This window comes from Mesocricetus auratus, unplaced genomic scaffold (assembly GCF_017639785.1).
Source record: "Mesocricetus auratus isolate SY011 unplaced genomic scaffold, BCM_Maur_2.0 Super-Scaffold_100018, whole genome shotgun sequence".
Lineage (NCBI taxonomy): Eukaryota > Metazoa > Chordata > Mammalia > Rodentia > Cricetidae > Mesocricetus > Mesocricetus auratus.
Window position 1 is genome coordinate 43,205,038 of NW_024429199.1, and position 27,956 is coordinate 43,232,993.

Consider the following 27,956-nt stretch of genomic DNA (forward strand, 5'->3'; position numbering starts at 1 on the left):
TTCCTCTGATGATGAGCGGAGCTGTGGACGTGCGAGCCACATGAACCCTTGCCTCCCACGTTGCTTTGGTCATGGTGTTTCATCACGGCAACCGTCACCCTGACTAAGACACAGCCACTAGGTCCCACCAGTCCCAAAGCTAAGCACACCATCAGACAGCACCTGAAGCATACAGCAGAGACGCCCATTTTCCCATCACCCGCCCACTAATGTGTCTGCTACATGTATTGATTGATAAAAGCTGATGTAACCACTTGCACGGTGGAAGTTATCATCAAAGTAATATGAATCCATGTACCTGGGCCATGGTCACTCATGTTTAACTCAGAATGCTCTCTCTTATGCCCTTTTGGGGAGAGCTCTGCTTTACGGAGAAATCCGACTCCTTCCCAGAGGCCGGTTGTGTCTGATACTCGAGCCCCTCGGGGCCCCTCCTCTAAGCCAGCAGCACCCTATGGCTTCACAGCTTTTCCTGTCCTATCAACAGGTGGCTTATGGGTCCCTGTTGGGGCCAGAGTCCCAGGCTTCACTGTGTCTTTCACAAATGCATGGACGGTGCCCTGAAAGTCAGCCAGGCCCCCCAGGTGGCCGCACGGGCACTGCTTAGTCAGCAGAGCCACGTCAGTGGCTCCCAGGCTTCACCTGTGTTTGCCCTGAGTCTGCCCAGCCCCAGCCCCAGCCCCGTGGTTGACTGACTTCCTGCCACCTGGAGTCTCAGGCACATGTGGAAGGAAGGGGTGTGAGCACCAGCCGGTGACCTTACCCTGGCTCTGCAGGCCACGCCCCTGTCCGCGTGCAGCCACTCTGGAGGCCAAGCTTTGTGTCTACAGATTGCCAGCGTTTTGCAAAGCTGAGGGTACTGGGAGACTCCTTTGGTGTGCCTGCCTAGTATGCTACATGGAGTGCTGAGCGTTTACCTGTGGTATTCTGCTTCCAGCAGAAGTCTGAGGGACTCTGAGCATGAGGTAGACCAGATGGAAATGGCCAGTGCCTCTGGTCCCTGGTATTCTCAGTCTGGGCGTGGCAGTCATGGCTGACGGCCAAGTGGGGCTCCTTGTCGGTCTGAGCTGTGACTCTACCCTGGCAGCTAGAAGTGGCCTATGTTTTAGGTTAGGTCGCTCCTGTGGCATGGTGACATTTCTCCTTGGCATGGGAACAACAGTCCATTCATTCTCCAACGACAAGAGCTGAGTTTGGTCTGCATTAGGCAGGCCAGAGTGGCAGTGCTCTGGTGAAGCATGCAGTTGGTCCTCTCATGAGAGGGCACGAGGGCCATTCGGACTGTTCAGTAAGGGGTGGTTCTAGAGCACTGTGCTTCGGAGGCTGCCCTAGGCTGAGAAGCCAGCCCCGTGTAGCTAGTGGTGCTGGCCTGGGGAGGCCTGGGTAGACCTGACGGCCCCATGTAGTTAGTGGGGTGCTGGCCTGGGGAGACCTGACGGCCCCATGTAGCTAGTGGTGCTGGCCTGGGGAGACGTGGGGAGGCCCGGGGAGGCCTGGGGAGACCTGACCGTCCTCACTCTGGCTTCCACTCCACAGGCTCGCACCCATGCGGCTCTACACCCTCTCCAAGCGCCACTTTGTCCTCGTGTTTGTTGTTTTCTTCCTCTGTTTCGGACTGACCGTCTTCGTTGGGATCAAGGGTAAGTCTGTCTTTTAAGCGTTTTTCCACTTACAGCAACACTGATTTGGTGCTGTCATCCAGCTGGGCCCTCTTACTCCAGCCAGGCCTCAGTCTGAAGAGAAATGAGCCTTCTCTCTGAGCCCACAGGGCAGAAGGTGGTCAAGCCCTGAACCTTGACTTCTCAGGAGGTACTGCAGGCACGTCGGGTAATGTAGGCATGCCGTCCTCCACAGTCAGGCAAACAGCCTGGGTCAGATTCTACTGCCTGCCTTTATTTGCCACAGAATCTCCTCCTCCTCCCCCTCCTCCTCCTCCCCCTCCTCCTCTTCCTCCTCCTCCTCCCCCTCCTCCTCCTCCTCCTCCCCCCCCTTCTCCTGTTTTCAAAATAAACCAAACTGGCTTTGAACTTGCTATGGTAGCCCACCCAAACATTTCTAGAGTCATTTTGTGTGCTGGGAGATCCAGAGCTCACTGACTAAGGGGGAGACAGACCATGTAAAAGTCTGGGTTACTAGGACTCGGGGTGTAGGGGGTTGGACTGTGTGAAGAGCACCAGGCAGTAGAAACTGTCCTAGCAGAGGAACCACATCTTAGTGATTTTTAATCTTTGACCTCTAGGAAGGCTGACCTGTCTTGTTTTTGTCTCGTGTGTGTGTGTGTGTGTGTGTGTGTGTGTGTGTGTGTGTGTCTGTCTGTCTGTCTGTCTGTCTGTCTGTCTGTGTGTGTGTGTGTGTGTGTGTGTCTGTCTGTGTGTGTGTGTGTATATATCCAGATGTTGATATCTTCTTCTGTTACTTGCCACCTTACACGATGAGGCAGGCTCTCTCACTTAACCCCACAGCTTGCTTTGGGGACCGTCTCCGCCCTCTGAGCCCTGAGATTACAGCAGGCCTTTGTACCGCTCAGCAGCTACTTCAGTCCTCATGCTCTTTGCCCACTGAGCCGTTTCCCCGCCCCACCCCCAACTTCCTTTTTAATAGTCATGAATCAGAGCCACAGAAGCCAAGTGGTCCTTACAAGGCTTCAGAGGCTGGGGTCCCCGTCCTCTGTCTTATCTCCAACATGGGCAGCAGGAAGTCAGCCTTGGCGAGGCAGTACTCCCCTGTTTCTTTTTCTTCTAAAGTAAGATAGCTCGTTCACTGAGGGTAGTTGTGGTAGCTGTTATCAGTGACGGATAAGCTTAGCACTGAGTGTGAGCAGCAGTAAGGCTTAGTTATATCCCAGAGATATCTGGGCCTCAGAAAGCTGGTGTCTTAATCTCAACTGAAGTTTAGACTGCTGGGTGCCTAGAGGGTGGCCACTGGGATGCTTTGTACCTTGTGGTAATGAAAATGACACTGTTGTGACCATAGCAACTATAGGCGACTCCCCCTTCCTGTTAAATCCCCAAGGATTAAAGTTATATTAGTCATGATACAGGGCTTGCCCATTATCTCCGTTTCAAACTGGCCTCTCCTGTTGGTAGAGGAGGCACTAATTTTGCAGCAGCTCCGTGGGATAGACGCCAGCTTTTGCTTCCTCGAGCCACTCTGCCTCAAACAACATGGTTGTACCCAGCCTTGGCTCTGAAAGCAAGATGACAATTGATGCCCGAGGCCAAGACAGGGCTTATGTCAGGCTCCCGGCACTTTCTCTCTTCACTCAGATGACTGTCAATCTTCTGGAAAAACAAACAATAAGGAATACGTGTGTGTGCGTGTGTGTATGTGTACCCATTATATTATTATAATTAGATCTCATTACTGCATACAATTATAATACATAGTATATTTGTAAATATAAACAATTGTATTTATATCAAGGTATAAACGATTTATAATATAAATAATTATTAATAGTATTAGATCTAAGTATGTAATATAACTATGAGGTGTGGTATATACTGTATAATTATATAATGTGTGATATTATTTTTATATCTAAAGTAAGGGAACTGACTCACACAATTCTGGAGTTAAGGAATCCACGGGTCTATAGTCAGCAAGTGGGAACCAACAGAACCAGTGCATCAGTCGGGGTCCAGGGGCTTGGGAACCAAGAGGTGAGCGGTGTGAGCCCCAGTCCAGGCCTGAGTGTCATGGTGACACTCAGGTTACTACTGGAGACCGAGAGACCAGATTCTCCTTAGTGTGTCTATTCAGACCTCAGCACGTTGAGGAGGCCCGCCTTCCCTGAGTAGGGCATTCTGCTTTATTCAGACTTGTGGCTGCAGCATGAATCTTACCCAGGAAGTCCTCACAGTCATGTGAGAGCAGTGTTTAATCAAACACTCTGTGCCCCCCACCTCACCCCTGCCCAGATTAACACATGAAAGTAGCTGTTGTTAGCACTCTGCTCTCTTCTGGTGAAGAGTTGGGGAGAGGGGGGTTTAGCGACCATTGTGTTACTGTTTTATCCTGCAGATGTGGAAACTGAGGCCCAGAGTGCCTGGTTAACGAGAGTCCAGGTGTTGGTTCTCAAGGCTTTCCCAGAAGCCAGAATAAGAGTCCACTGGTCTTAGGAGTCTTGCTGCACAGTGGCCCTCTTCCTACATGGAGACAGCCTTGCAGCATTTGCTGTGGCTCCAAGGCAGGAAGTTGTGCTGGTTAAGGTACACACCCTAACTATAACCGGACTGTTGGCAGCAGGCTGGGGCAGCTAGAGTCTCGCTGTGTAGGCCAGGCTAGCCCAAAACTTGCTATGTACACCAGGCTGATGTGAATTCATAGTGAGCCAACTGCCCCTGCCTCCCAAGTGCTGAGTTTAAAGGCATATGCCACCATACTTGGCAAGAATAATATGTTTTAGACAAATCCAGCTGTAAAGTAATTTTAAAATCACTGAAAGACAAAGCCCTGACAGATGACTCAGTAAGAATCAGAGATGCTAAGGGTTCTGGGAAGATGGTAGTGTGGAAAGGAATGTTCTTCCACACGTAGACCAGCCGTAGTAGTGCAACCTTGCTAGTGAGCTACTTTGGGATCCTGGGGTCAACTGGAGGTTTGTAACTCCTGGGGTGGCAGCTGGGCACGAGACTGTGACTGATTTTAGCCACTATGGCCCTGAGGGAGTGCTGTGGCAGCCTCTCATTCCCGTGCTGGCTCTAAAGCAGGCATCTTGGTTCAGGCTCTGAATGGGTCTGCACGTAGCTTGTGGGAACCAAAGTGAACAGAGGGACTCGGTCCTCCCTAACTGGAGACCTGAGCTCTGCTCCTCAGTTGCTGCTTCTGGTCACAGGCGTAGCAGGGAACGCAGCCATTGCTGATGTGCCCGGGACCAGCATTGTTGTACTCCTACCCCATCCAGCAGAGGCAACACCCAGGGAGTTAAAGAGCTAGCCCTCCTCCTCCCGCTTCCTGGAGCTCCTTTCTTCCCCTTGGGAACCAAACGTTCAGCAGCATAATCGGTGGGAATTATGCAGTCGCCAAGAAGACAAACCCAAGAAGACCTTAAGTTAACACTGATAGCTGCTCTTCAGCAAGTCCACAGTAGCAACAGCCAACCAGGCCAAAAATGCAACCTCTGGGAGTGGGGAAGGCCTTGACTTCCGGGCACCACAGTATTATATTTAAAGACAAAGCCAACTAAGAAATAATAAAGTATGCCTATCAAAAGAAAAAATGTAAATACATGAAGACTGTCCCTGAAACCCCATGACAGATCTACTCAAGGGCTGTGATAGCTGTCTTAAAGAATAAGAGGACCATGTGGAGGAGCCAGAGGGCAGTGCATGGTGGGAACGCCAGGAAAGGGAGAGAGACCAAAAGGAAATTCTGGAGCTAAAAGGGCCCATAGTTGAATTGAGCACTCCACAGAAAGGAAAAAGCAGATCAGTACAGCAAAGCGAAGCGTCTGTAGACCTAGGGTAGGGTGGCGGGCACGGTGATTCTGAGGAGCAGATCAGAAAATGATCGCGATAATAAGCAGAGCCTCTGGGGGCTCGGGGCCACCATCAAGTAGAGAGATACACACATTGTGGGAGTCTCAGGAGAAGAGGCAGGGAGAATAGCTCCCAATTTGATGAACAGTGAAAAAATATATATCCAGAAAGCTTAATGAGCTCAAGGGGGCTAAATTTAGTCTCATACCAAGACACTGCAACTGAACTATGTAGGGAGCCTGAACCAGATGGAACCCTGGGGACTCACTGCAGACAGAGGGTCCCCAGTGAGACTGCCAGCTCTTGCCTAAACTGTTTGGGGGAGAAAGACAGACCGATGTATTCAAAAGGCTGAAAGAGTTCTCAACCAGGAACCCCGCCTGGCAAAAATGTTCTTCAAAAGTGAGGGGGAGAGGCCGAGTGTGGTGACGCATGCCCGTGTTTCCGGAACTTGGATGTCTGGGATCGGAGGATGGATCGTGTGGTCTTGGTCAGTCGAGGCTACGTAGTGAGACCGGGTCTCTAGATGGAAATGTGGGAGCCGGAGTAGGACATTCCCAGGCAAACTACGGCTGAGGGCGTGGCTGCCAGCAGCTCTGTGCTGCAGGTTGCTGGAAGGGAGCCTGCAGGTTGGAACACATGTAGTCCAGCAAAGGTGACTGTTGAATTGTAAAAGCTCACGTTATTCCCACGTCAGTGTGAACGCCACTTTCCGTTTTCTGTATTGGAGGCTGGCATTTAAAAGTGCACAATATAAAAGCTGCTCTTACTGTGAGTTTGCAAGACCACACCTTGTTTCCTTCGTAAGAGACTACGTCATTAACAGTGTTTTAATGCTTGGGATATAAAATAACAAAAACTGTAAATGCAGCTCAGTGAGAGAGTATTTGACTACCTAGCATGTTCAGGGCCATGGGTTTGAGCCTCAGCATGCCCCTCTCCATAATGTGCAATATGCGTGTGTGTTCCTAAAGATGGTGTTGTCACAGTTGTCAAAAGATAAAAGAGTTTTTGTGTATCGTCCATATTAAACTGTTATAAACTCCAATCAGAATACAACTCATGGGTGTTAATCGAAGAACAAAAAGCTGTGAGACTAACGGGAAGCAAATGCATAGTAAACAGAGACTTAGAGGAAGCAGAATTGAGCTCTCCTAACCAGTAACTGAATGTATGTTGATTAAATTCTCCATTTAAAAGGCAGAAGTAGGTAGAATAGTTTAAAACATAGCATGAGGGCCCGGAGAGATGGCTCAGAGGTTAAGAATGCTTGCTGAGTTCAAATCCCAGTGTGTACCTGCAGCCCCAGCACTGTGGGGGGTGGGGAGATGGAGACAGGATCCCTGGGGCCGCTGGCTTCCATCCTAGCTGAAAAGTGTGAGTTCCAGGTTCAGGCAGACCCTGCCTCAGAGGACTAATGTCAAGTGTGACAGAGGAGGACATGAGACGGACATGAGACGCTCTTCTCTGGCCTCTGCACACACACACATGTTCATAGATATATGCACCTCCCCTCTGTGTGTACACACACCACATATGCTCCATGACACGTGCGTACAAGCACACATATGATTGCATACACAGATATGACACAGACTGTATTTCGTCTATAGAAGCCTTCTTGTCCAACCAAAGACAACAGATGGGTTGGAGAGAAAAGGTAGAACAAATATTCCACACAAATGATATCAGGTGATTAGCACATGCTCCCTGTGATTTCTAAATAATATCCGATGATTAGCACATTCTCCCTGTGATTTCTAAATAAGCAAAGGCAGCGTCATGAAAAAGTGAGAAACTTGGAGCACACTGCACAGCCTCAGACTCTGCAGCTGTTCTCCTCGCTGGCCTCTTCTTACCTCAGCTTCCCTTCCTCTGAGGACTTGGCTTTTTTTTTTTTTTCTGACTCTGGCGGGGCGGGGCCTAGTGAATCTGGCTAGTTTCAGGGACTTCCTAAAGCTGTTTGAGTTGTTCACCTTTCTGTTTAAAGAGATGCCCTGCTGGAAACTGTCACACAACCAGTGGCACCAACTACCTTGAGTTGTCATCTGATCTCTGTGTGCACACTGTGGCACACATACACACAAATTGTAAAAAGGAAAAAATTAGACAGTTTAGACACATTGCAGCAGAGGACCAGTCACAAACAGATAAACCCTGTGTGATTCCATCCACCCAAGGTACACGCAGAGGGTTCCCAGGGCAGAGAGGGTGGAGTGCCACGGCGGCTGCTGGGGCAGACTGGGTTTTACAGGAAGCGTTACAGAGACGGATGGCCATGTCTGCACACTGCTTGATCCTGCTGAATTGCACTCTTAAATGCTTAAAGTAGTAAGTTCTTTGTGTGCTTTAATCGCAGTAAGGTTGGGGAAGAAAGAACTTAATAAAGCATCTATTTCAAGAAGCTTATGCTAGGGTATCTGTCACTTTGTCACTTCTGATTAATATTTCTGGAAGACTGGGTTAATTGGATGAAATCGTTAGCTTCATTTCTTAGTGAAGTTTCACTGGGGCCATGTACAATAGAAAGAGTCCAATGGAGAGGAGAGCCTTGGGGAGGGAGTCTATGGAAATCCCACATGGCCTGTTGGTCACTCTGCCCTAGTGTGCATGGAAGTTGTGTCTCCCAGCAGAACGCACATCTATTCCTCGTTTGGGTATTTTACCTACTCAGATAAAAATCTCTTTAAAAAAAAAAAAAGACCAGCACAAGAGATCATTTGTGTCTATTATGTAAGTCTTTCTTGCATTTAAAACAAAATCAGTAAGCTCACCGCCCCGATCCCTTCCCCTTCTCTTCTTTTTTACTCTTAGGACCCAAAGTGATCCAGACTTCCGCTGCTAATTTTTCACTGAATAATAGCAAAAAGGTAAGAGGCACATAAGCATCAGGGGTTCGTTATAGACTTGGAGTCACTGAGATGTGACCCTGCGGGGAGGGTCTGAGGGTCGGCTGCCCTTACCCTGCTCGAGCAACACACAGTTCTCATTTCACGGTCAGGCTCTCGTCATCTGAATTCCCACTTCTGGGGACCTGGGTGTCATTGGAAGGGTGGTGGTGTGAGGACGCTGCTGTTCCCTCTAAGAGAAAGAACTACAGCTCGCTTCCAGTTGCTGTAACCTGTCCTGATTGCTCATGTCAGAAAATCCTGGTGCACTCACATTTTAACAATGATACTGAGGCGTGGGACCCTTCCTTTACAAAGCTTAGTTTGGGTGTTTATACGTGTGTGTGCATGTGCGTGGAGGCCAGAGGTCAACCACAGGGTTTAGTCCTCAGGAGCTGACAACCTTTCATTTATTTATTTATTTGTTTGTTTGTTTGTTGAGGTAAGAGTCCCTCCCTGGACTTGGGCTTGCCAGCTAGGCTGCTGGCCGGTGAGCCCAGGAGGAATCCTCCTGTCTCTGCCTCCGCAGCGTAGAGATTACAGCTGTGTGGCACCCAGCCCAGTGGATGCCACCAGGGCAGAACTCAGGCTGTCACACTTGCAGGCGAAGCGCTCTGTGGACTTTTTCGCTGTGTTTGTCCAAGGCAGGACTTGTTCTGCATTGGTTCCCATAGCAGCTGCTCTCTTTGCTGGTTGGGATCCCCTGCATGAGCTCATCGTAAATGAAAGTCTGCTCCCCCTTTAAATGCACCCTGATTTATCGCCACCACCTTCATGGAAACCAGCTCTTTGAGCTGGAGAAGTGGACAGCAGGGTCTCTGTGTGTCAGCCATACCCAGTCTCTGCAAACTGCAAGTGCCGCGGCGTTTTCACAGCGCCATGCTGTGTGCGGTTACTGCTGTGTGCGTTACTGCTGCGTGCGGTTACTGCTGTGTGCGGTTACTGCTGTGTGCGGTTACTGCTGTGTGCGGTTTCAGGGTGGTTGTTTGACCTCCCTTCCTCTCTCCTGCCTACCCTCTACGGTCTCCTCTTACAATATTTTGGTTTTTTGTTTGTTTGTTTTGTTTTGTTGTTAAGGTCCCACTTTGTAGCCCCAGTTAGCCTGGGTCTTGATGTGTAGACCAGGCTGGCCTCGAACTCACAGACATCCTCCTGCCTCTGCCTCCCCAGAGCTGGAATTAAAGGAATATGTTGCCATGCCTGGCTCTCCTTATGGTTTTGAAATGGGCAAGGAGAAAAACTGTGCCTTTAGCTGTTGCTACTGCCTTACAGCGACCTCTGGGTGGCCAGGCTTGGAGGTTTCTTCGTATCCATTGTTGTCTTGAGCTCTGGGGCAGAGGGCCTGGCTTGGAGAGGCACCACCATGAGCAAACCTACAATCATGGAGCCCTGGCCTCTCTTCTCAGGGTCCCTCTCTGGCAGTAACAGCCATCCATGGAACCCAGGGCTGTGCGAGCATCTTGCTTTCAGAAAGATAGTACCCTCCCCCAAAGCTGCCACTCCCCATGGCTTTCACACGTGTGATACCAGAGAGTTTGCTGCAGACCCTGAAAACAAGACAAGACATCCACAGCTGAGGCCTCTAAACAGCGCTGGCTCTGGAAGTGCAGGCAGACGTCTTCCCCGGCTCCCCGCAGCGGCTGCCATGAGTCACGACTGCCGTGTTTTCAGGAGTCACTGCAGAGGCAGCGTGCCCACTGTCACAGAGTCCTCTCACTTTCCTCTGCTGGCAGGCTAGGACTTCTCCAACCCTAGAAGTAACAAGCATCAGCCAGCGGCATTCCCAGGCCGCCGATACTACAGACATGGTTATGCAGACTGTAGTGCAGGGTGTGAGCACTGTGGTGCAGGGTGTGAGCACTGTAGTGCAGGGGTGTGGGCACTGTAGTGCAGGGGTGTGAGCACTATAGTGCAGGGGTGTGGGCACTGTAGTGCAGGGGTGTGGGTAGTGCAGCTGGCCCTTTCTTTAGGAGGCCAATTCTTGTGTTGTGCAAAAGGAGGCCACTCATCTCTTTCAGGGCTCATGATCCCAGCTGGGTGCAAAACGTGTTTTATAAAGCAGGGCGTTGGTGGCTCACGCCTTTAATCCCAGCACTCGGGAGGCAGAGGCAGGCGGATCTCTGTGAGTTCGAGGGCAGCCTGGTCTACAGAGTGAGTTCCAGGACAGCCTCCAAAGCCACAGAGAAACCCTGTCTGGAAAAACAAAACAAAACAAAGAAACAAACATGTTTTATACATGAAGATGAGGTGCTCAGGGATTCTGTGATCAGGGCATGAGATGACTTCCTTTGTTTTTCTGCTTCAGCTAAAGCCAATTCAGATAAGTTCAAACCCGCTGTCTACATATAACCAACAGCTGTGGCTGACGTGCGTGGTGGAGCTGGAGCCCTCAGAAGGTATGCGGGCGGTCTTTAGAGCGCCGTGTCGTGTGTGGTCTAAACTCGTTCTGAAGAGGCAGAAAGACTTACGGTCCCGGGGCACACGCTGCAGACATGTGCAGGAAGATGCCAGGGCTGACACTAGGAAAGTCTCGAAGCCCCTCTGCCGTGCCCCAGTGGGCGTCAGGGTGCATCTCTGTAGGGTGTGGACAGCTGAGCTCAGTGCAGATGAGGGAGAATCACGTCCCGATGCCCCAAGGCATGCTTTTGATCCCCGGGGATACTTGGTAATGTGTGGGGACAATTTGACATGGAGAGAGGCCAGGGCTGCCCCCGAGCATGTCGTGTACAGTGTACAGCATGCGGGGGGGGGGGGGTGAGAAGCCCAGCCCTGGGACATCTTTGATTTCAAAGACTAGCCTTGACACACGCAGACAGAGTCTGCCCTGACACAAGCATTACTCCAGGAAAGAATTTAAAGACCATCCCCTGACCATAGTAAAAGAAGTAAGAAGCAGCAAGTTTAGAAGATGGCCTAGAAGAAGATGGACAGAAAAACGTTAACTGTGGTTATTGGGATGGGAAAGCTTTTGTTTGTATTTTTATTTGTTTAAGTACTTGTGTGTGGGGAGGTGCACTCCTGTGTGTTGGTGCAGAAGCCGAAAGACAGCATCCTGTGTTCTTACATCACCCTCTGCCTGTTCTTTTGAGCCACGACCTCTCCCTGAACCTGGGGCTCATGTTTTCTCGGCTGCACTGGAAGCCAGAAAGCTCCCCATCTCCTCTGCAAGGGGCTAGGGTTACAGGCACATGTGGGACACTTGTACAGCTGCTCGAATCTGGATTCCAGTCCTAAGCAGGAAGGTCTCTTAAACACTGAGCCATCCCTCCAAACAGTTCTCTCTCCCTCTTTAAAAATCTATTGCATTTATCCATTAGAGAGAAAGTAGGTCAGAGGATAACTTCAGGGAGTTGGTTCTCTCCTTCCGCCGTGTGGGACCGCCGTGGTTAGCTAGGTTTAGCCGCAGGCTTCTTTACCCGCTGAACTGTCTCACCAGCCCTGTTCTCTTTTTTATAATAAAAATATAATTAGACTAGTTTTAATCAGAAATAGAGATCTGATTCTGTCCTGGTATATAAAGGATGTGAGAATTAAAGGGTTAATTTCCTACCCATGCACCCTGACGTGAAGTGAAATGGATGACCAGAAATGCAGGTTTAACATAACACAGGACCTTCTGCAGTGTTGGGAGGTGGCAAAGGCTTTGCTCTGCCGTACAATGCAAGACTTTCAAACATGCAGGGGGTTATGTAGCCTTAGCTAGCGTGCTCCTGGGCGGTCTCTATGTGTCTGCCAGCGGTGCCTTTGCTGCTGGGAGGTGCCTGGTGTGGTCTCACCCAATGTGGAGACTGAATTTCTTTCTCTTGTAGAAACGTCTATTAAAACCAGCTTTTCCATGACTGTGAAAGTCAACGGTGTGGCTCAAGATGGAACCACGATATACGTTCATAACAAGGTTCACAACCGGACAAGGATGCTGTCGTGTGCAGGGGTGAGTGTGTTTGATGTCTCCACAGCTAGGCATGGGTCAGCTGCAAATGCTGCCACAGACCTGCTTGTCCAGCAGCGGGCACAGCTCGGTGAAGGCTGAAAAAGTGGGTTTTAAAATAGTAATTAGATTAGCATGCAGATAATGGGTTTCCTCATGCAGTCTGCCGACGCGTGCCCTTATACTTGATTCTCATCCGTTCCCTTCCATTGGCCCCTTTACTCTGGATCCCTTCCCCCAGCCGCCCACCCCTGTTAGACCCTCTTTCTTCCTTTTTACAGTGTGTCCTGTCTCCTGTTTCCCACTTCTCAAGATTGCTTCCTCTCATGACCCTCATTCTACTTTTCTGACCTACACACAACGCACACGGATATGCATGTGTAAACTCCCATACATAAGTTTAAGTCTGGTTTTGCATGTAAAGCATGCCACGTGTCCCTTTTAATCTGACTTGTTTTGTGGCACACTGCTTTCCAGTCTTGCCCACTGTCTCCTGATTCCATTCCCTCCGGTTACGTAAAATCCCGTTTTGTGTAGGTGCTGCGGTGTCTTTCTCTCGTCATCTGTTGATGGACACCTAGGTTGGTTTCATTTCCCAGCTCTGTCAATAAAAATGACGTGCCATGTCTCGAAGGTGTGTTGACTTAGGTCCTGCCGGCATGTCCCAGGGCTGCTACAGCTCGGGCATACGGCAGCTCTAGCTTCCGGGTTTTGAGGACCCTTCCCACCGATGTCAGCATGATGTCAGCAGTGGCTGCAGTTTACACTCCTCCCGGCAGCGAATGCGGTTCCTCTTTCCACTCCCACCTCACCAGCATCAGCTGGGATTTGTTTTCTTAATAATAGCCACCATGACAGGGACAGGGTGGATCTCAAAGCACTTTTGATTTGCATTTCCGTGCTGACTACGGATGCTGGGCACTTTTTGAAGCGTTGATCATCTATGTTTCTTCCTGTGAGACTGTGTGTGTGTTCAGTTCTCTAGTTCCATTTACTGATTGGGTGATTTGAGTTTTGGTGTTTAGTTTTTGTGGTTCTTTGTCCTAAATATTAATCCCCTGGCTGATGTGTAGTTGGCAAAGACCTCCACCCTCACGCACCACCACCATTCTGTAGTCTCTCTTCACCATTGCTACAAGAAGTGTTTAATTCCATGTAATCACACACACACGCACACATACGCATGCACACATGCACGTACACACATGCACACACATATGCATGCACACACATGTGCACGCACACACACTTGCAAACACACATATATGCATGCACACACACGCATATGTGCACACACATATGCACTCACACGCACACACATGCACACACATGCGCACACATGCACGTGCACGCACCTGCCCATGCACCTGCACACACATATGAACTCACACACATGCACACACATATGCACGCACATATGCACACACCCATGCGCACACACCCACGCACACACACACATATGCAGCAGGCACACAGTCTGCCACAAACCCTGAGCCCATGTGATACCTGATGATGCTGTTGGTGGGCGATGTGGAGGGCCGGGTCTCAGGTGACCGACCCTCTGCTGCTGTTCAGGATCAGTCTTGGTCATGGTGGCTTTAGGTGGTTTATGCTGGGTGTTGGATGCTCTGATCCCTTTGTAGATGGGGGACAGAGTTCCCAGGCCCTTTGGGGTCAGCAACCACATCTTTAGGATCTGCTGTGGGATGTAGTGTGTGGCTGGGGGATCTAGCCTAAGAATGAGCTCTGGCACCTGTACTCATCCGTGCTGTACTCTGTTCAGAATCAGACCCCATCCCTACAGCAGCCAGGAGCACTTGGTGAGGGTCAGAACAGGCTGGGTGTTGATTAGAGGCCCAGCTAGACAAGGATTGTTGGAGTGGGTTGCAGGGTTTCACACTGGGTACATTCTGTGTGCCTCTCATTAAATCCTCACAGGAGGTCCACAGGGTAGAAACTACTACCAGGTTCTACTTTATAAAAGAAGAAACAGACTTCAAGAGGTCACAGCCATTGTCCAGGTTGACACAGATACTAAGTGGGAGGGACAGGATCTGAGCTGGAGCTCTTTTATCCGGAAGGAGGCTGTGTGGCTTTAATACATACATCCTGCTGAGTTACTGACAGTGAGGACTCTGCTGATCCCTCCCAGAAGCTCAGTTACTGACAGTGAGGACTCTGCGGATCCGAGCAGGGAAGGACTCCCGTGCAGTGACTGGTCCCTTCTCACGGTTCCTTTCTGCTGACTCGAAGGGTCAGAACCCCAGCCTAAGGATGCTGAGCTGTAGAAGAGCGAACTGTGCTGGGGGCTGGGCTCTGTCCGGTGGAGTTGTGACAGTGGTGGCTGTCACCTCAGCAACCATAGCCACCCCCTCACCCTGTGTCCCTCTTCCCACCTAAGCAAGCAGCCTGAGCCAATTTCTGGAAGGTATTCCTGTCTGTGGGGGATCAGGGTCCCCCGTGTCCGTACCGTCCCTGTGCAGGAGGCACTCGGTCAGTATTGCCAGGTAATGAGGACCATGTGTGACAGTCCCAGGGACCTCTTCCTAGCCAGAATGAGTGAGATCTCCCTCGGCCACGGAGTGGTACACAGCTGCTCACTGTGACTGGTCACCCTGGCTGGCCTGTCTGAGGGGTTTCCCAGCACACAGGACGTTCAGTTCTTGGCTTCAAGGAGAGTGGGCTGTCTAGGGGCTGAGCTATATGGCTGCTCCCAGGACATGCCCGTCACAGCTATCTTCAAAGTAGACCTTCAGAGCGCCTCTGCAGGGCCTTTCTGCCCATGTGGGTAACCCTGCTTGGCTTATGCTGGTCACTGTTTGAGAACATCTCCCCTCTGTTCCTGAGGCACTTTCCTTATGCTGCAAGGAAACTGTCCCAACCCAAGAAAACAAGGTCTTTTTATGTGACTTGGATATTTGCCACCCTCTTGCACTTTTGAAATCTTTTTATTTTGTGTGTATGTGTGAAGTGTGTGTGTTTGCACACATGGTTGGGTGTCGGGCGTCTCCCTCACTCATTCAGCATCTTGTGTATTAAGTTAGGTCCTCCACTTGAGCCCAGAGCTCAGTCTCCATAGGCAGCCTTGCTTTAGGGATCCCGTCTCCTCCAGTGTCTGGAACCGCAGGAGGCAAGGATCCCGACCCTGGTCCTCACGCTTGCTTGGGATCCTGACCCTGGTCCTCACGCTTGCTTGGGATCCCGACCCTGGTCCTCATGCTTGCTTGGGATCCCGACCCTGGTCCTCACGCTTGCTTGGGATCCCGACCCTGGTCCTCATGCTTGCTTGGGATCCCGACCCTGGTCCTCATGCTTGCTTGGGATCCCGACCCTGGTCCTCATGCTTGCTTGGGATCCCGACCCTGGTCCTCATGCTTGCTTGGGATCCCGACCCTGGTCCTCATGCTTGCTTGGGATCCCGACCCTGGTCCTCACGCTTGGCCAGCGCTGTCTCACCTCCCCAGCCTTCGCTTCTAACTATCAAACAAACCAACACCACCCGCACCCCACGGGGAGGAGGCTTTGGTCCTCTGGCATGGCCTACAAATCCTCAGATGGCTTCACTATGTCGTCTGTGACAGTGCATACGAACTGAACTATAACTCCTAATAAGAATGCCTCTGCCAGAGAGAGAGAGAGAGAGAGAGAGAGAGAGAGAGAGAGAGAGAGAGAGAGAGAGAGAGAGAGAGAGAGAGAGAGAGATGGCCAGATGGTGGCAGCACACACCTTTAACCCCAGCACTTAGGAGGCAGAGGCAGGTGGATCTCTGTGAGTTCGAGGCCAGCCTGGTCTACAGAGTGAGTGCCAGGACAGCCTCCAAAGTCACAGAGACACCCTGTCTCGAAAAACATACAAACAAACAAGTAAAAAGCCTCTGGAGAGAGAGTTCATGTGAAGGTCATTTAGGTCATTTACTGATCTCCCGGAGACCCAAGTTCACTTCCCAACTTCTCAGCACCCACATCAGGTGGTCCACAACCTCCATAACTCAAGCTCCAAGGGCTTTGATGCCCTCTTCTGACATTTTTGGGCATGTGCACGTGAATGAAACACACACACACACACACACACACACACACAACACAAACTCAACATGAAAATTGCAAAGGATTCTTTTACTTGTAAGAACTATCGAACTATCTCTAACAGCTGGACAGTGGTGCCTCACACCTTTAATTCCTGCACTCAGGAAACAGACGTGCAGATCTCTGTGAGTTCGTGGCCAGCCTAGTCTATAGAGCATGTTCCTGGGTAGCCAGGGCTACACAGAGAAACCTTGTCGAGAGAGAGAGGGGGGAGAGAGAGAAAGAGACAGAGACAGAGACAGAGAGACAGAGAGACAGACTGCCCACCCGCCTGGATGATAGAGCAGTAGTTGAGGGTCGTGTGGCAGGGTCGGGGCAGAGCTGCGATGACAGTCCCCCTGGGGGAGGGTTTGCCGTGCAGCGGGACTCAGTAGCCCGTGAAGTGTCCACTCTGCCATCCACAGGACCCGCTTGTCATTGCTTGCAACCTTGGCTTTCGTTGTGGGGAAGGGATGCGGGAGGGAGGTCCGTAGGAAACAGAAGGCTGGAATCGAGGAGAGGAAAACACGGTACTCCTAGACTGCCCATGGTCACGGCCTCGCAGGGTGGGCCCAGGCCAGGCAGGCTCTGAGGCCTGCTCTGCTGACTAAGTGTGGAGTTCCCTGCATGGCAGCACATTTGCAGACGAGCCAGGCGTGTGTGATACCTGGTCTTTCGTCATCCGCAGTGGGATGGTCACTGCTAGTCATGAAATGCCCACTGGGCGCCTGCTTTCTAGGAACCGTCCTCCGCTGGCATCTGCCTTTCTCTGAGCATTGGGCGAGTTCCGAGATGATGCCTTCTGCTCAGCTGCTGTTGGAACGAGTCACTTGGGGTTTGTGGGAGGGACGGTCCCGCTCCTCTTGCCTTTGCGACATGAACCTCCTCTCTTTCAGAAATGTGCAGAGATCATCGTGGCCCACCTTGGCTATCTGAATTACACACAGTACACAGTGACCGTGGGATTTGAACACCTGAACCAGCCCGTCAAGGAGATGAACTTCACGGTGAGCACCTCTGTGGCTCCCTCGTTAGGTGGTTGGGAACATTTGTGCCTCATATGGTTTCTTTTGGAAAACCTGTTTTTTAAGTCTGTGGAACCAAGAATAGCTTAACAGCATAGAAACTGGAGAAGCCAGGGCCCACGCAGGCAGCACGGCCCACGTGACTATTAGGGCTGCAGATTCATATTTATATTCTTTCCTTAAGGTATTTTAGGAAATACTTCTCACACCTACAAGTTACACAAGTCTGCCTTCTTTTCACACAGAGATTGGCAAGGCTGACTTTTGATAGGAAGTTTAAAATTCAGATGTCCTTATAATAATTATAGAATAATTTATCTGCCAGATTCACCACTTAAAACCGTTTCCAGAAGTCTTTAGTATTTCAGATTTTTTTATTTGTTCTTTTGTTTGTTTTCTGAGACAGGGTTTCCCTGTGTAGCCCTGGCTATCCTGGAACTCACTCTGTGGACCAGGCTGGCCTTGAACTCATAGAGATCCGCCTGCCTCTGCATCCCGAGTGCTAGGATTAAAGGTGTGTGCCACCACCTCCCAGATTTTTTATCTGTTCTTTAATTTTGAAATAAAATTTGTTAAAATTTTACGACATTGTGAGAAAACAAAAGGAAAAAGCATTTGAAATCCCTCAGTGATGGTTACTCATGGTTAGTGTGTCTCCCTGTGCCCTCCCGTGGGATACTGTTTCTGATAGGTATTTTCCCTTCCGGTGTAGATCTGATTTTTGGTGTCTTGCACAGGTTACACAGACCCCAGTCCCGTTCCAACCTGTCCCGTCCCTCCTCACCCTGCACACGCCTTTCTGTTTCCTCTTCCAGTGGAAAACATACAACCCTGCGTTTTCCCAGCTGGAGATCTGGTTCCGGTTTGTGTTTGTGGTTCTCACCTTCATTGTCACCGTAAGTGTCGTCTGCCGGGAGGAGTGGGGTGAGGTGGTGTGGGTACACTGAGGCACTTTGCTGCAGAAAGGATGGAGGAGAATCATTCCGTGGGTATGTCTGTGTAGTTAGCATAAGAATTGATGATCACTGGAGTCTAGTAAATACCCATCGCCTTAATGTAACGTATGGCTTAGGGTTAGGGCTAGGGTTGGGGCTAGAGCCCAGGGATAGGGTCATTTAACCCCCCTGGGAAGGAGTTGGCCTTGTTGGAGGGACAGTCTCGGCAGCTTTCTCTTGGATTTTTTATGTTTGGAAAAGTATTCTGGAGGTTTGAGTTGGGGGACTTTTGAAGGAAAAGCTTGCGGAGAAATGGTTCTACAAACAGAAACTGCTGGTTCGTTTGGGACCTGGAATTGGTTCCCCCGGTTCCACTGGCTTTGGGGAAATGTTAAATGACAGAGGGGCCCAAAGCCCAGCTGCAGGAACAGGGATGTAGAAATCCGACACAGAGTGCGTCTGCTTAGTGCCTGGCTGACTCCCAGCAGCCACGCTCTGCTGTTAGCTGCTGTGCCCTCGTGCTGACAGGAGGATGGCATGAGATCTGCAGTGTGAGGTGACCTCTCGGCTGGCATCTAAGCACCTTGGCAGCGGAGCGGAGGGCAGCACACAGGCGTGCCCCGAGGGTGTGGGCAGATGCAGGGCGCAGACCCGTGAGTCGGGTGCCTTGGGGTGGCTGTGCCCTGCATGCCTGGCGCCATAGGGAAAGAAGTGCACCCCTGGCTCGTAGTTGGTCTCTCAGAAATCCTCCATTTTTTAAAAAAATTTTTGAGGGCTACCTGGTATCTGGATTCTCTTGGGGCCCAAAGATTGGTAATCACAGCTCTAAGTTTGTTTTTAAATGGGGAAGGGCCTGAACATCAGCAGATAATCTGTTCTGGGGAAAAACAGCCCCCAGCCAGGAAATTTTAGGGGCCCAGAAAGTTATTAGTTGATATTAGGTAACAGTGAAGAAAATAGCCTCTGTGTAACACGTTGTGCAGTGTTTGAAAGCTGTTTAAAGACATCTCTCCCAAGGGCTCCACACACAGTGGAGGTGTTTGAAAACACGCACAGCCTCTGACTGCCGCATGGCTTTGCCTCTTGGCTTTTTCCTGGGGATCTCAATATCCTTAGGACGTGGTGCCATCTGTCAACTGTGCTGCTGGTTAGGTGACCTGGTGGCATCTACAGACGTGTTTGTGCTCTGGGAGGTCCTATGAGCCTCCGTGTGGGAACAGGCCGGACTGAAGCAGCCCAGCAGAAAAGCAAGGCGTGGGTCTGTTTTCTGTCTGCAGAGAATTCACGGCCTTGCGGAAGCAGCATGCGGCCCGTCACCTGTGGCCCCATGCAGCAATTACACGTTTTTATCATGGATAGCTGGTGGGACCTCGGTGGTCACTTTAACCAGCCAGTGACTGACCCCGTGGATCAGACTGACCTCGTGAGGGGGTGAGGCTCACCCTGCTGGGGGACAGGGCCCAGCAGACAGTCACAGGGCCATTTTCCTTGCAGTGCCTGTTCGCGCACTCCCTGCGCAAGTTCTCCATGAGAGACTGGGGCATCGAGCAGAAGTGGATGTCTGTGCTCCTGCCACTGCTGCTGCTCTACAACGGTGGGTGCCGTTTCCATCCCGCACGTTCCCCCTTCAGACTCAGAGCTGGCGGTCATCCTGGAAGGTTGCCAGGAGTGTCCGCAGGGAGTCCCTGGAGGGATGTGTGTGGCACACCCCTGCCCCCCGGGCACCGTGCTCCACAGCCATAGCAGATGCTTAGATACTGAGCAGACACACACGGCCTGGGTAGCGGGAGCCTGGACCGAGCTGCCCGTCTGTGCGCGAGCGTGCGGTCATCTCTTCCTCATCCCAGAGAGCATCTGCTTCCTGAGCCGCCGCTCTGGGAGCTCTCAGGCTGTGGAAGGAGCAGATGGCGCTCTCTCTGTCAGGGCCACTGTGTTCAATCTGCTCAGTGGTTTAAGACATTCAGAAAACAAGCTCGCCTTTGGTTTGCCCCGTGCCCTTCAGCTCTGACCAGGAGCAAGCGCAGCAGTGAGCTCTGAGCTTGAAAGAGGCGGAGTGTTCTGTGCTGGCCGCCCATGTTTGTTTCCTGCCTTCCAGACCCGTTCTTCCCGCTCTCCTTCCTGGTGAACAGCTGGCTCCCGGGGATGCTGGACGACTTCTTCCAGTCTCTGTTCCTGTGCGCCCTGCTGCTCTTCTGGCTGTGCGTGTACCATGGGATACGGGTCCAGGTAAGCAGGCACACAGACGTCCCCTGATGCCAATCATCCTTCAGATGAGCGGTGCCCTGAGACTCTCCGAGCCTACGCTGCACAGCAGGGGCATGCTGTGTAGGAGTGCTTGGGGTCATTATTTGCTGTGTTTCTTACTTTTCTCCTAGTTTTTGTTTTCTTTTTTAGGGAGAAAGAAAATGCTTAACTTTCTATTTGCCTAAGTTCTTCATCGTTGGACTGTTGTGGCTGGCTTCTGTCACACTGGGAATATGGCAGACGTGAGTATTGCGGCTGGGTGAGGAACGGTCGCCCCTGTGATCTCCTCCAGACTATAGCGTCTCCCCTGGCTCACCTGTAGTCAGACAAGCAGATCCAAGGAATTGGGCTTGGCATCAGAAGGTTTCCTAGTATGAGGTGGAATGTGAGAAAGCCTGTGTCACCGTAGACTTCTTTAGCGAGAAAGGACTTGGTTTGCTGGGACAGTACCCAGGACTGCCCAGAAGAGACACTGGAGACCCCACCTGCATCTTCAGGCTGTCTACCCTTGCATAGCTTCCAGCTTGACCCTGGTTAGACTCACGTGACCCTGGTTAGACTCACGTGAGCCTGGCTAGGCTTGTATGGCTTTTGAGAAACAGCTCTGCTCCAAGAGCTACGCGTCACTGCCGAATGCCCCAGAGACTCTGCTCAGTACCTGGCGCAGTGTGGGTCTTGCGACAGTTCATGCCTCATCGTGCCACAGTGGCACTAGCCTTCATGCCATCCAATCACTTCCTTCCCTGCCAGCCTAGCTCCCAGCGCTCACTCTGAAACTGAAGTGCATGCAAGTGCATGCTGCTTTCTATTTTATTTTTCTTGCTCTGCCTCCATCTATCTCACATGCCCACGTGTGCCATTGAAATAGCTCCTGGAGCCCGACAGATGGCTTGGCACTTGGTGTCCTGCTCTTCCAGAGGACCCAAGTTCACTTCCCAGCACCCATACCAGGTGGCTCACAACCACCTATAACCTGCGCCTCTGGCTCCTCTGGCCTGCTCTTATGTGTACATATCATCTCCCAGGCACACACACACATAATTAAAAAGCAAGTCTTTTAGCCGGGCGTTGGTGGCGCACGCCTTTAATCCCAGCACTCGGGAGGCAGAGGCAGGCAGATCTCTGTGAGTTAGAGACCAGCCTGGTCTACCAAGTGAGTTCCAGGACAGCCTCCAAAGCCAGAGAAACCCTGTCTCGAAAAACCAAAAAGAAAAAAGAAAAAAGCAAATCTTTTATAGAAGATAGCTCTTTAACTGTGTAAGGGATATCTGTAAGAAACAAATCCCACACCTTGACCCTGCCGATGAGCGAGTGCCCCTATGCCCAGCGTAGTGCAGTGTAAAATACAGAGTTGCTATTTAAAAATCCTCCAGTGGTGGTAGCAACTACTGTACCTTTACAAGCCAAAAGAAGAAAGAAAACGCTGACTCGGGAAAAGTGTGAAACACAAAGTAAGCTTTCTTATTAGTCTGTGTTTCTAACACCATCCTTTTAGATTTAATGAACTACACGACCCCATGTACCAGTATCGCGTTGACACGGGAAACTTTCAGGTAAGCACTGTTTGTGAAGCCTCACATTGGTTGGTCTTCTTTATGAAGTGGCTGGTTCTGTAACTCTGCTCACGCCGTTAGTACAAGCTTCAGAGGCTGTTCACAAACGGATACGGAAGTTGAGGAGTGGAAGGAACTTGCCACACAGGCATGAGGACCTCAGCCAGAGAGGGCGCTGGACTGGAAAAGAGACTGGTCTAGGATCTGGGGAGACCAGAGGAGCGCCCTGGGAGGAGCTTAGCTCAGATAGAGAGTCCTTATTGGGTGGCGGAGGGGTGGTGGTGGGTGTTGAAGCCAGCTGTAGGCAGGGCAACAGCCTCAAGGGGTTTTCTGGGTGGGAGGTGGGTCCAGGAAGGAGCGGCTGTGGCCTTTCACAGGAGAGTCAGCTAAGACTGTGGCACTTGCAGATTTGGAGGATTGGTGGTGATGGACTAGGCTGCCATTGCCATTGCGCTTGTCGGGCCTGGCTCGTCGTTTCTGGCAAACTGAGGCAGAGTCAGGAGCCACAGTACAAGGGTATGCAGCCTAGGCCGTTACAGGCTCAAGCAGTGGCTGTCTCTTCATCTATAAAATGGGTCAATAATGGAATCTCCCACATCATATAAGGAATGCAGAGCTCTTGGCCAGATGTCACAGATCAGGCTCCCATCCTGAATTGTTGGCGAGCCCTTCCCTTCCCAGCCACACGGTCTGGAGTGCAGCTGTGAGACTCAAGAACAGAGAGCAGCCCACATCCTTTACTGAAGGACACAGCAGGGATCCGAGACTGCTGGGTGCTGGGCACAGCCGTCCTGCCCCTCCCCCTGTGACGACTGAGTGCAGGCTGACGGTCCTTGCACAGCAAAAGAAAACCCTGGTCCCTGACCTGCAGCTGCACCATGAGAGAGGGTCTCTGCGTCAGGGAGGTCAGGAAAGGGGCGAGCTCCCACCCAGAAGAACCTCATAGGCAAGAAGGCTCTATGAGGAGAGCATGTCACCTCTCATCAGAGCTGCTGGCCTGGCCCTCAGACAAGGGCTCTCCCATCCTCAAGCAATGGAAAGGAATGCTTCCAGACCTTAGTTCTCCCAGAAGCTTCCACTCAGCCCTCCTTTCTCAGCAACGCCAAGGCTTGTGTGAGGACAAGGCAGGTCCAGCCCTACATCCTATCAGCAAGCATACCCTTTGTCCTCAGTAGTGCAGGGACCAGGCCCCACCCCAGGCAAAGGCATCAGTGGCCGCCACCAGTTGCCCAGCGCCCTCTGGTGTGTGAGTTTGAGTGACCTGGTGCCGGGGCAGTGGACTGACCTCAGGCCCTGCGTCCCCTCTGATCCCACTGGGCTTCCACACCTGTGCGTGCGGACGGACACACACCCCACTGCCTAGTCTCAGCCTCTCCTGTCTCCTTTATTACAGGGTATGAAGGTCTTCTTCATGGTGGTGGCCGCTCTGTACGTTTTATACCTCCTGTTCTTGATAGTGCGGGCATGCTCCGAGCTCCGTCACATGCCTTATGTGGGTGAGTGCCACTCTGGGAAGCATGGGGCAGCAGGGGCCACACCCCCAAAAGCCGCAGGCCCTAGAGAACCCTCGGGAAGGATCGGCAATTTGGAGAGAAGCCTTTCAAGTAGAAGCAGTGGTCCATGGTGCCTCGGGGCTAGAACTGCCAGGGACCTATATGACCATAAATAGCCCTGTCTACCGGCTGGGCAAGCCACAGCATTTAGGGCCCACTGTGTGTGGTCTTCCCCAGCCACGGTAGATCAGGCATAGAGCACGCAAGGGAGAGGGCCTGCCCCCTGGTGGCTTTGTTTTTGTCTTTGAGACTCTGAGGTGAGGAGGAGTTTGTTAATGGAAGCATCTCCTTTTTTTCAGATCTCAGGTTAAAGTTTTTGACTGCATTGACCTTTGTCGTGCTTGTTATTAGGTAAGACTTTACTGTGTGTGGGAGACGGCGTGCATGTGTGCATCTGTTGTCAGGCTGTGCCTGGGTATGCATCATGCGTGTCTGGGTGTGCACACGTGTGTGTGTCTTCCTCTTTCATTTTCCACCTATTTTCTATATCAACTACTTCTCTGATGTGTTGTTGTGTGTTGGGGTGTGCGCATGTGTGTGGATGTGTTGTGTGTGTTGGGGTGTGCGCGCGTGTGTGGATGTGTTGTGTGTGTTGGGGTGTGCGCATGTGTGTGGATGTGTTGTGTGTGTTGGGGTGTGCGCATGTGTGTGGATGTGTTGTGTGTGTTGGGGTGTGCGCGTGTGTGTGGATGTGTTGTGTGTGTTGGGGTGTGCGCGTGTGTGTGGATGTGTTGTGTGTGTTGGGGTGTGCGCATGTGTGTGGATGTGTTGTGTGTGTTGGGGTGTGCGCATGTGTGTGGATGTGTTGTGTGTGTTGGGGTGTGCGCGTGTGTGTGGATGTGTTGTGTGTGTTGGGGTGTGCGCATGTGTGTGGATGTGTTGTGTGTGTTGGGGTGTGCGCGCGTGTGTGGATGTGTTGTATGTGTTGGGGTGTGCGCATCTGTGTGGATGTGTTGTGTGTATTGGGGTGTGCGCATGTGTGTGGATGTGTTGTGTGTGTTGGGGTGTGCACATGTGTGTGGATGTGTTGTGTTGGGGTGTGCGCATGTGTGTGGATGTGTTGTGTGTATTGGGGTGTACGCATGTGTGTGGATGTGTTGTGTGTGTTGGGGTGTGCACATGTGTGTGGATGTGTTGTGTGTGTTGGGGTGTGCGCATGTGTGTGGATGTGTTGTGTGTGTTGGGGTGTGCGCGTGTGTGTGGATGTGTTGTGTGTTGGGGTGTGCGCATGTGTGTGGATGTGTTGTGTGTGTTGGGGTGTGCGCGCGTGTGTGGATGTGTTGTATGTGTTGGGGTGTGCGCATCTGTGTGGATGTGTTGTGTGTATTGGGGTGTGCGCATGTGTGTGGATGTGTTGTGTGTGTTGGGGTGTGCACATGTGTGTGGATGTGTTGTGTTGGGGTGTGCGCATGTGTGTGGATGTGTTGTGTGTGTTGGGGTGTGCGCATGTGTGTGAATGTGTTGTGTGTGTTGGGGTGTGCGCATGTGTGTGGAGGTCAGAGGAAAAGACGCAGGAATGGATTCTCTGCTGCTCGTTCCTCGAGAGTGTGGTCCATGGATGAGACTCAGTTGCCGGGCGTGGCCTCGGGCATCTTTCCTGCTGGGCCGTCCTGTTGGCCCAGTTCTCCATCCTAGTTTTTAGAGACAGGGCCATCACGGGACCCCGAGCTCACTGATTGGTTAGGATGGCTATCCAACCATCTCTGCACTCCTCCACCCCACTTCCCAAGCGCTTACAGATGCCCTCCACCACTCCCGGCTTTTACCTGGCGCCGGGGATCTAAAGTCAGGTCCTCATGTAAGCATGACAGGCATGATAGGCCCAGAGCCTCTCCCAGCCCCAGGACTTCATTTCTCGAGTGAGGTAGCACTGTGTTTCCATCTGTTATCTCTGTGGAGTTACTTCAGGGTACCTGTGGCCACACATGTCCACAAAGTCAGAGGACTCCTGGTTAAAGTTATATAACAGCTAGGCTATGGTGGCACACACCTTTACTGCCAGCATGTGGGAGGCAGAGGCAGGTAGATCTCTGAGTTCGGGGCCAGCCTGGTCTGCAGAACAAACTCCAGGACAGCCAGAGCTACACAGAGGAACCCTGTCTCAAAAGACCAAAACAAACAAATAAAAAGTCATATAACGGTCTGGGTAGCAAAAGTTCCACCATGAATGTCCTGGCTGGTGAAGCCATTAACCCCGCCACTCTGAACCCTGCCGAACACACGCGGTCATCCACACCAGGGAAGTACTCCCTTGGAGGTGTACCCGAGGAGTGTCTGGGCCTCCAGGTCCTTTGGTATTGAGGACAGGACCAGGCAAGGGCTGTCAGCAGGCATCAAGGAGAAGCCACCGTCAGGACAGGTGGCTGCCATCCACAAAGCCCTCCCCCAGACTCCTGAGTAAGTTCCAAGAGATTAAAACCATCCAGTAGGTGCCAGAGCTGCTCTTCTGGTTGTTTGGACAGCATGTAGTGGCTGTTGTGTTTTTCCTGGGAGCCGCCGTAACTGTGGGGGTCACATAGGCATGTGTATGAGTTTCCTGTTAAGTACCAATGGGGAGAGAACTTGTGTGTTTTACACCGTGGTTCCCTTCTCTTCCAGCATCGTCATCCTCTATCTAAGGTTTGGAGCACAAGTGTTGCAAGACAACTTTGTAGCGGAGCTGTCGGCTCACTACCAGAACTATATCCTTGACCTGGGGAGCCAGGCCTGCCGGCTGCCCTGTGTGCATGGTTAACACCTTCACTTTGGACATTTACCAGGGGATGGATGGGTCAGCCCCTTAGCGACCTGTGCTCAGCAGGCCTCAGGCCTGCCTTGCCCTCCCTCTTGGCTCCCTGTTGGCCCTGGGAAGGGTGGGTTTCATCCGTCCTCCTTGTTAGGCCGGAAGCTCACACACAGCAGGGCTGAGTCAGTGCCCAAGGTTAGTCACTCTGTGTGCACAGCCTGGATCCAAGCTGATGACCACACTAGACCATCCTCAAGGCCTTGCTGCTTTCTTCTCAGTGGGATAGTCTCAGAGAGAGAGAGGAGAGAGGGAGAGAGAGAGAGAGGAGAGAGACAGAGAGAGAGAGGAGAGAGAGAGAGGAGAGAGAGAGAGAGAGAGCGCGCGCGCACTGAGGGTTGGAGGCCTATGTGCACCTCTGTGCCAATGGCATTGTCTAAGCATCACTCAGGTGCAGCCAGATGCCAGCATCAGCATCACTATGGTGACATCACTATGGTGACAGCTTGGCTCGCGAGTCTGGTACAGGGAAGGCTCACTCAGCACCAGAGCTTCGATGCCCACTGTGCCCACCTCCAGGCCATGTCTTGTTTCCCCTGGCTCCCCTGTCTGTGGTCAGGCAGATGGAACACAGGTGTGTCTTGGGATTGATGATGGCCTTTTTTATTGTGACTAAGCTCTACACTGATTCCGTAGGCACTTGGGGGTCTGTAGTGTGGAGGAGGTAGAATTCTGAGCTTCGGTTCTGCATCTCCTTATGTCAGTAGACCTCAGTCCCCTTCCTGTCCTTGTGACATCTGGCCATGACTTGAACTGAGGCATCCTGGCATCTGGGCTGTGGACTCCCACCCCTCCTCAAGCTGGTCAGTGGTTCATCCTGGAAAGGGCTTCTGGGAAATGGGAGGAGGCGGAGGCTTACATGTCCAAACCCACGCTTCACCCTTGACCAACACCACCAGCGGAATTCCTGTCTTTCTATGGCCTGCTGAACTTTTACCTGTACACGCTGGCCTTCGTGTACTCTCCATCCAAGAATGCTCTGTATGGTGAGCCACCTCGGGTCAGGGTCGCCGTCCAGATAGCTGAAACGCAAGAGTTTCCATTGGCTCATGTTTTCCCCGGGTACAGGGTCCCGTGACAGAGAGAAGGCAGGTGGATGGTAGCCTCAAGTTGAACTCAGGGCACAGCTGTGCTGACCTATGATGTCACAGTCTCACAGCACACCACTACTGACTCTACTTGAGGCTTTGGGTCTAACTCCTTCAGACCTCTCCCTGGCGAATAACACAAAATGCTCTCATTAAAAAGGCGTTTGTTGAATTTTCAGAGTCCCAGCTAAAAGACAACCCTGCGTTTTCCATGCTGAACGATTCTGATGACGATGTGATTTACGGGTAAGTGACTGTCACCCTGTGCCTTCCAGCCTAGCTCTATCTGCTTACTGAAAAAATGATAGTCTCCATGGCATCAGAATGTTGACTGGGAGTGTCAGGAGTTTTGTGGCTTTGTTTTGTGTGCCTCCTATGGATTTAGTGGCATTTCCTTTTGTGGAACGCCTGCAGTG

The 27,956-nt window shown here is 51.6% G+C and overlaps 1 protein-coding gene and 1 long non-coding RNA gene across 6 annotated transcripts in view; one reads left to right on the top strand and one right to left on the bottom strand.

The window, feature by feature from the left end:
• The window catches only part of Tmem181 (transmembrane protein 181), a 48,619-nt gene that overhangs the window by 17,952 nt on the left and 2,711 nt on the right, over positions 1-27,956 (top strand). For 3 of the 5 annotated variants that reach the window (XM_040758152.1, XM_040758154.1, XM_040758153.1), the window contains exons 2-16: positions 1,537-1,640; positions 8,295-8,350; positions 10,674-10,764; positions 12,178-12,299; positions 17,257-17,367; positions 18,201-18,281; positions 19,815-19,914; positions 20,416-20,546; positions 20,715-20,806; positions 22,060-22,117; positions 23,511-23,613; positions 23,970-24,021; positions 26,269-26,351; positions 27,349-27,438; positions 27,720-27,786. In XM_040758152.1, the coding sequence (XP_040614086.1) occupies positions 1,537-1,640; positions 8,295-8,350; positions 10,674-10,764; positions 12,178-12,299; positions 17,257-17,367; positions 18,201-18,281; positions 19,815-19,914; positions 20,416-20,546; positions 20,715-20,806; positions 22,060-22,117; positions 23,511-23,613; positions 23,970-24,021; positions 26,269-26,351; positions 27,349-27,438; positions 27,720-27,786 (1,341 nt within the window). Of the gene's footprint in view, positions 1-945; positions 966-1,536; positions 1,641-8,294; positions 8,351-10,673; positions 10,765-12,177; positions 12,300-17,256; positions 17,368-18,200; positions 18,282-19,814; positions 19,915-20,415; positions 20,547-20,714; positions 20,807-22,059; positions 22,118-23,510; positions 23,614-23,969; positions 24,022-26,268; positions 26,352-27,348; positions 27,439-27,719; positions 27,787-27,956 lie in introns of those variants that run through there. The other 2 variants (XM_040758155.1, XM_040758156.1) reach the window with 2 other exon arrangements.
• Positions 27,040-27,905, bottom strand: LOC121144450. Its single transcript, XR_005881802.1, has 2 exons — positions 27,390-27,905; positions 27,040-27,282 (listed from the first exon to the last, which is right to left on the bottom strand). It is a non-coding gene; the product is annotated as an uncharacterized LOC121144450 (long non-coding RNA).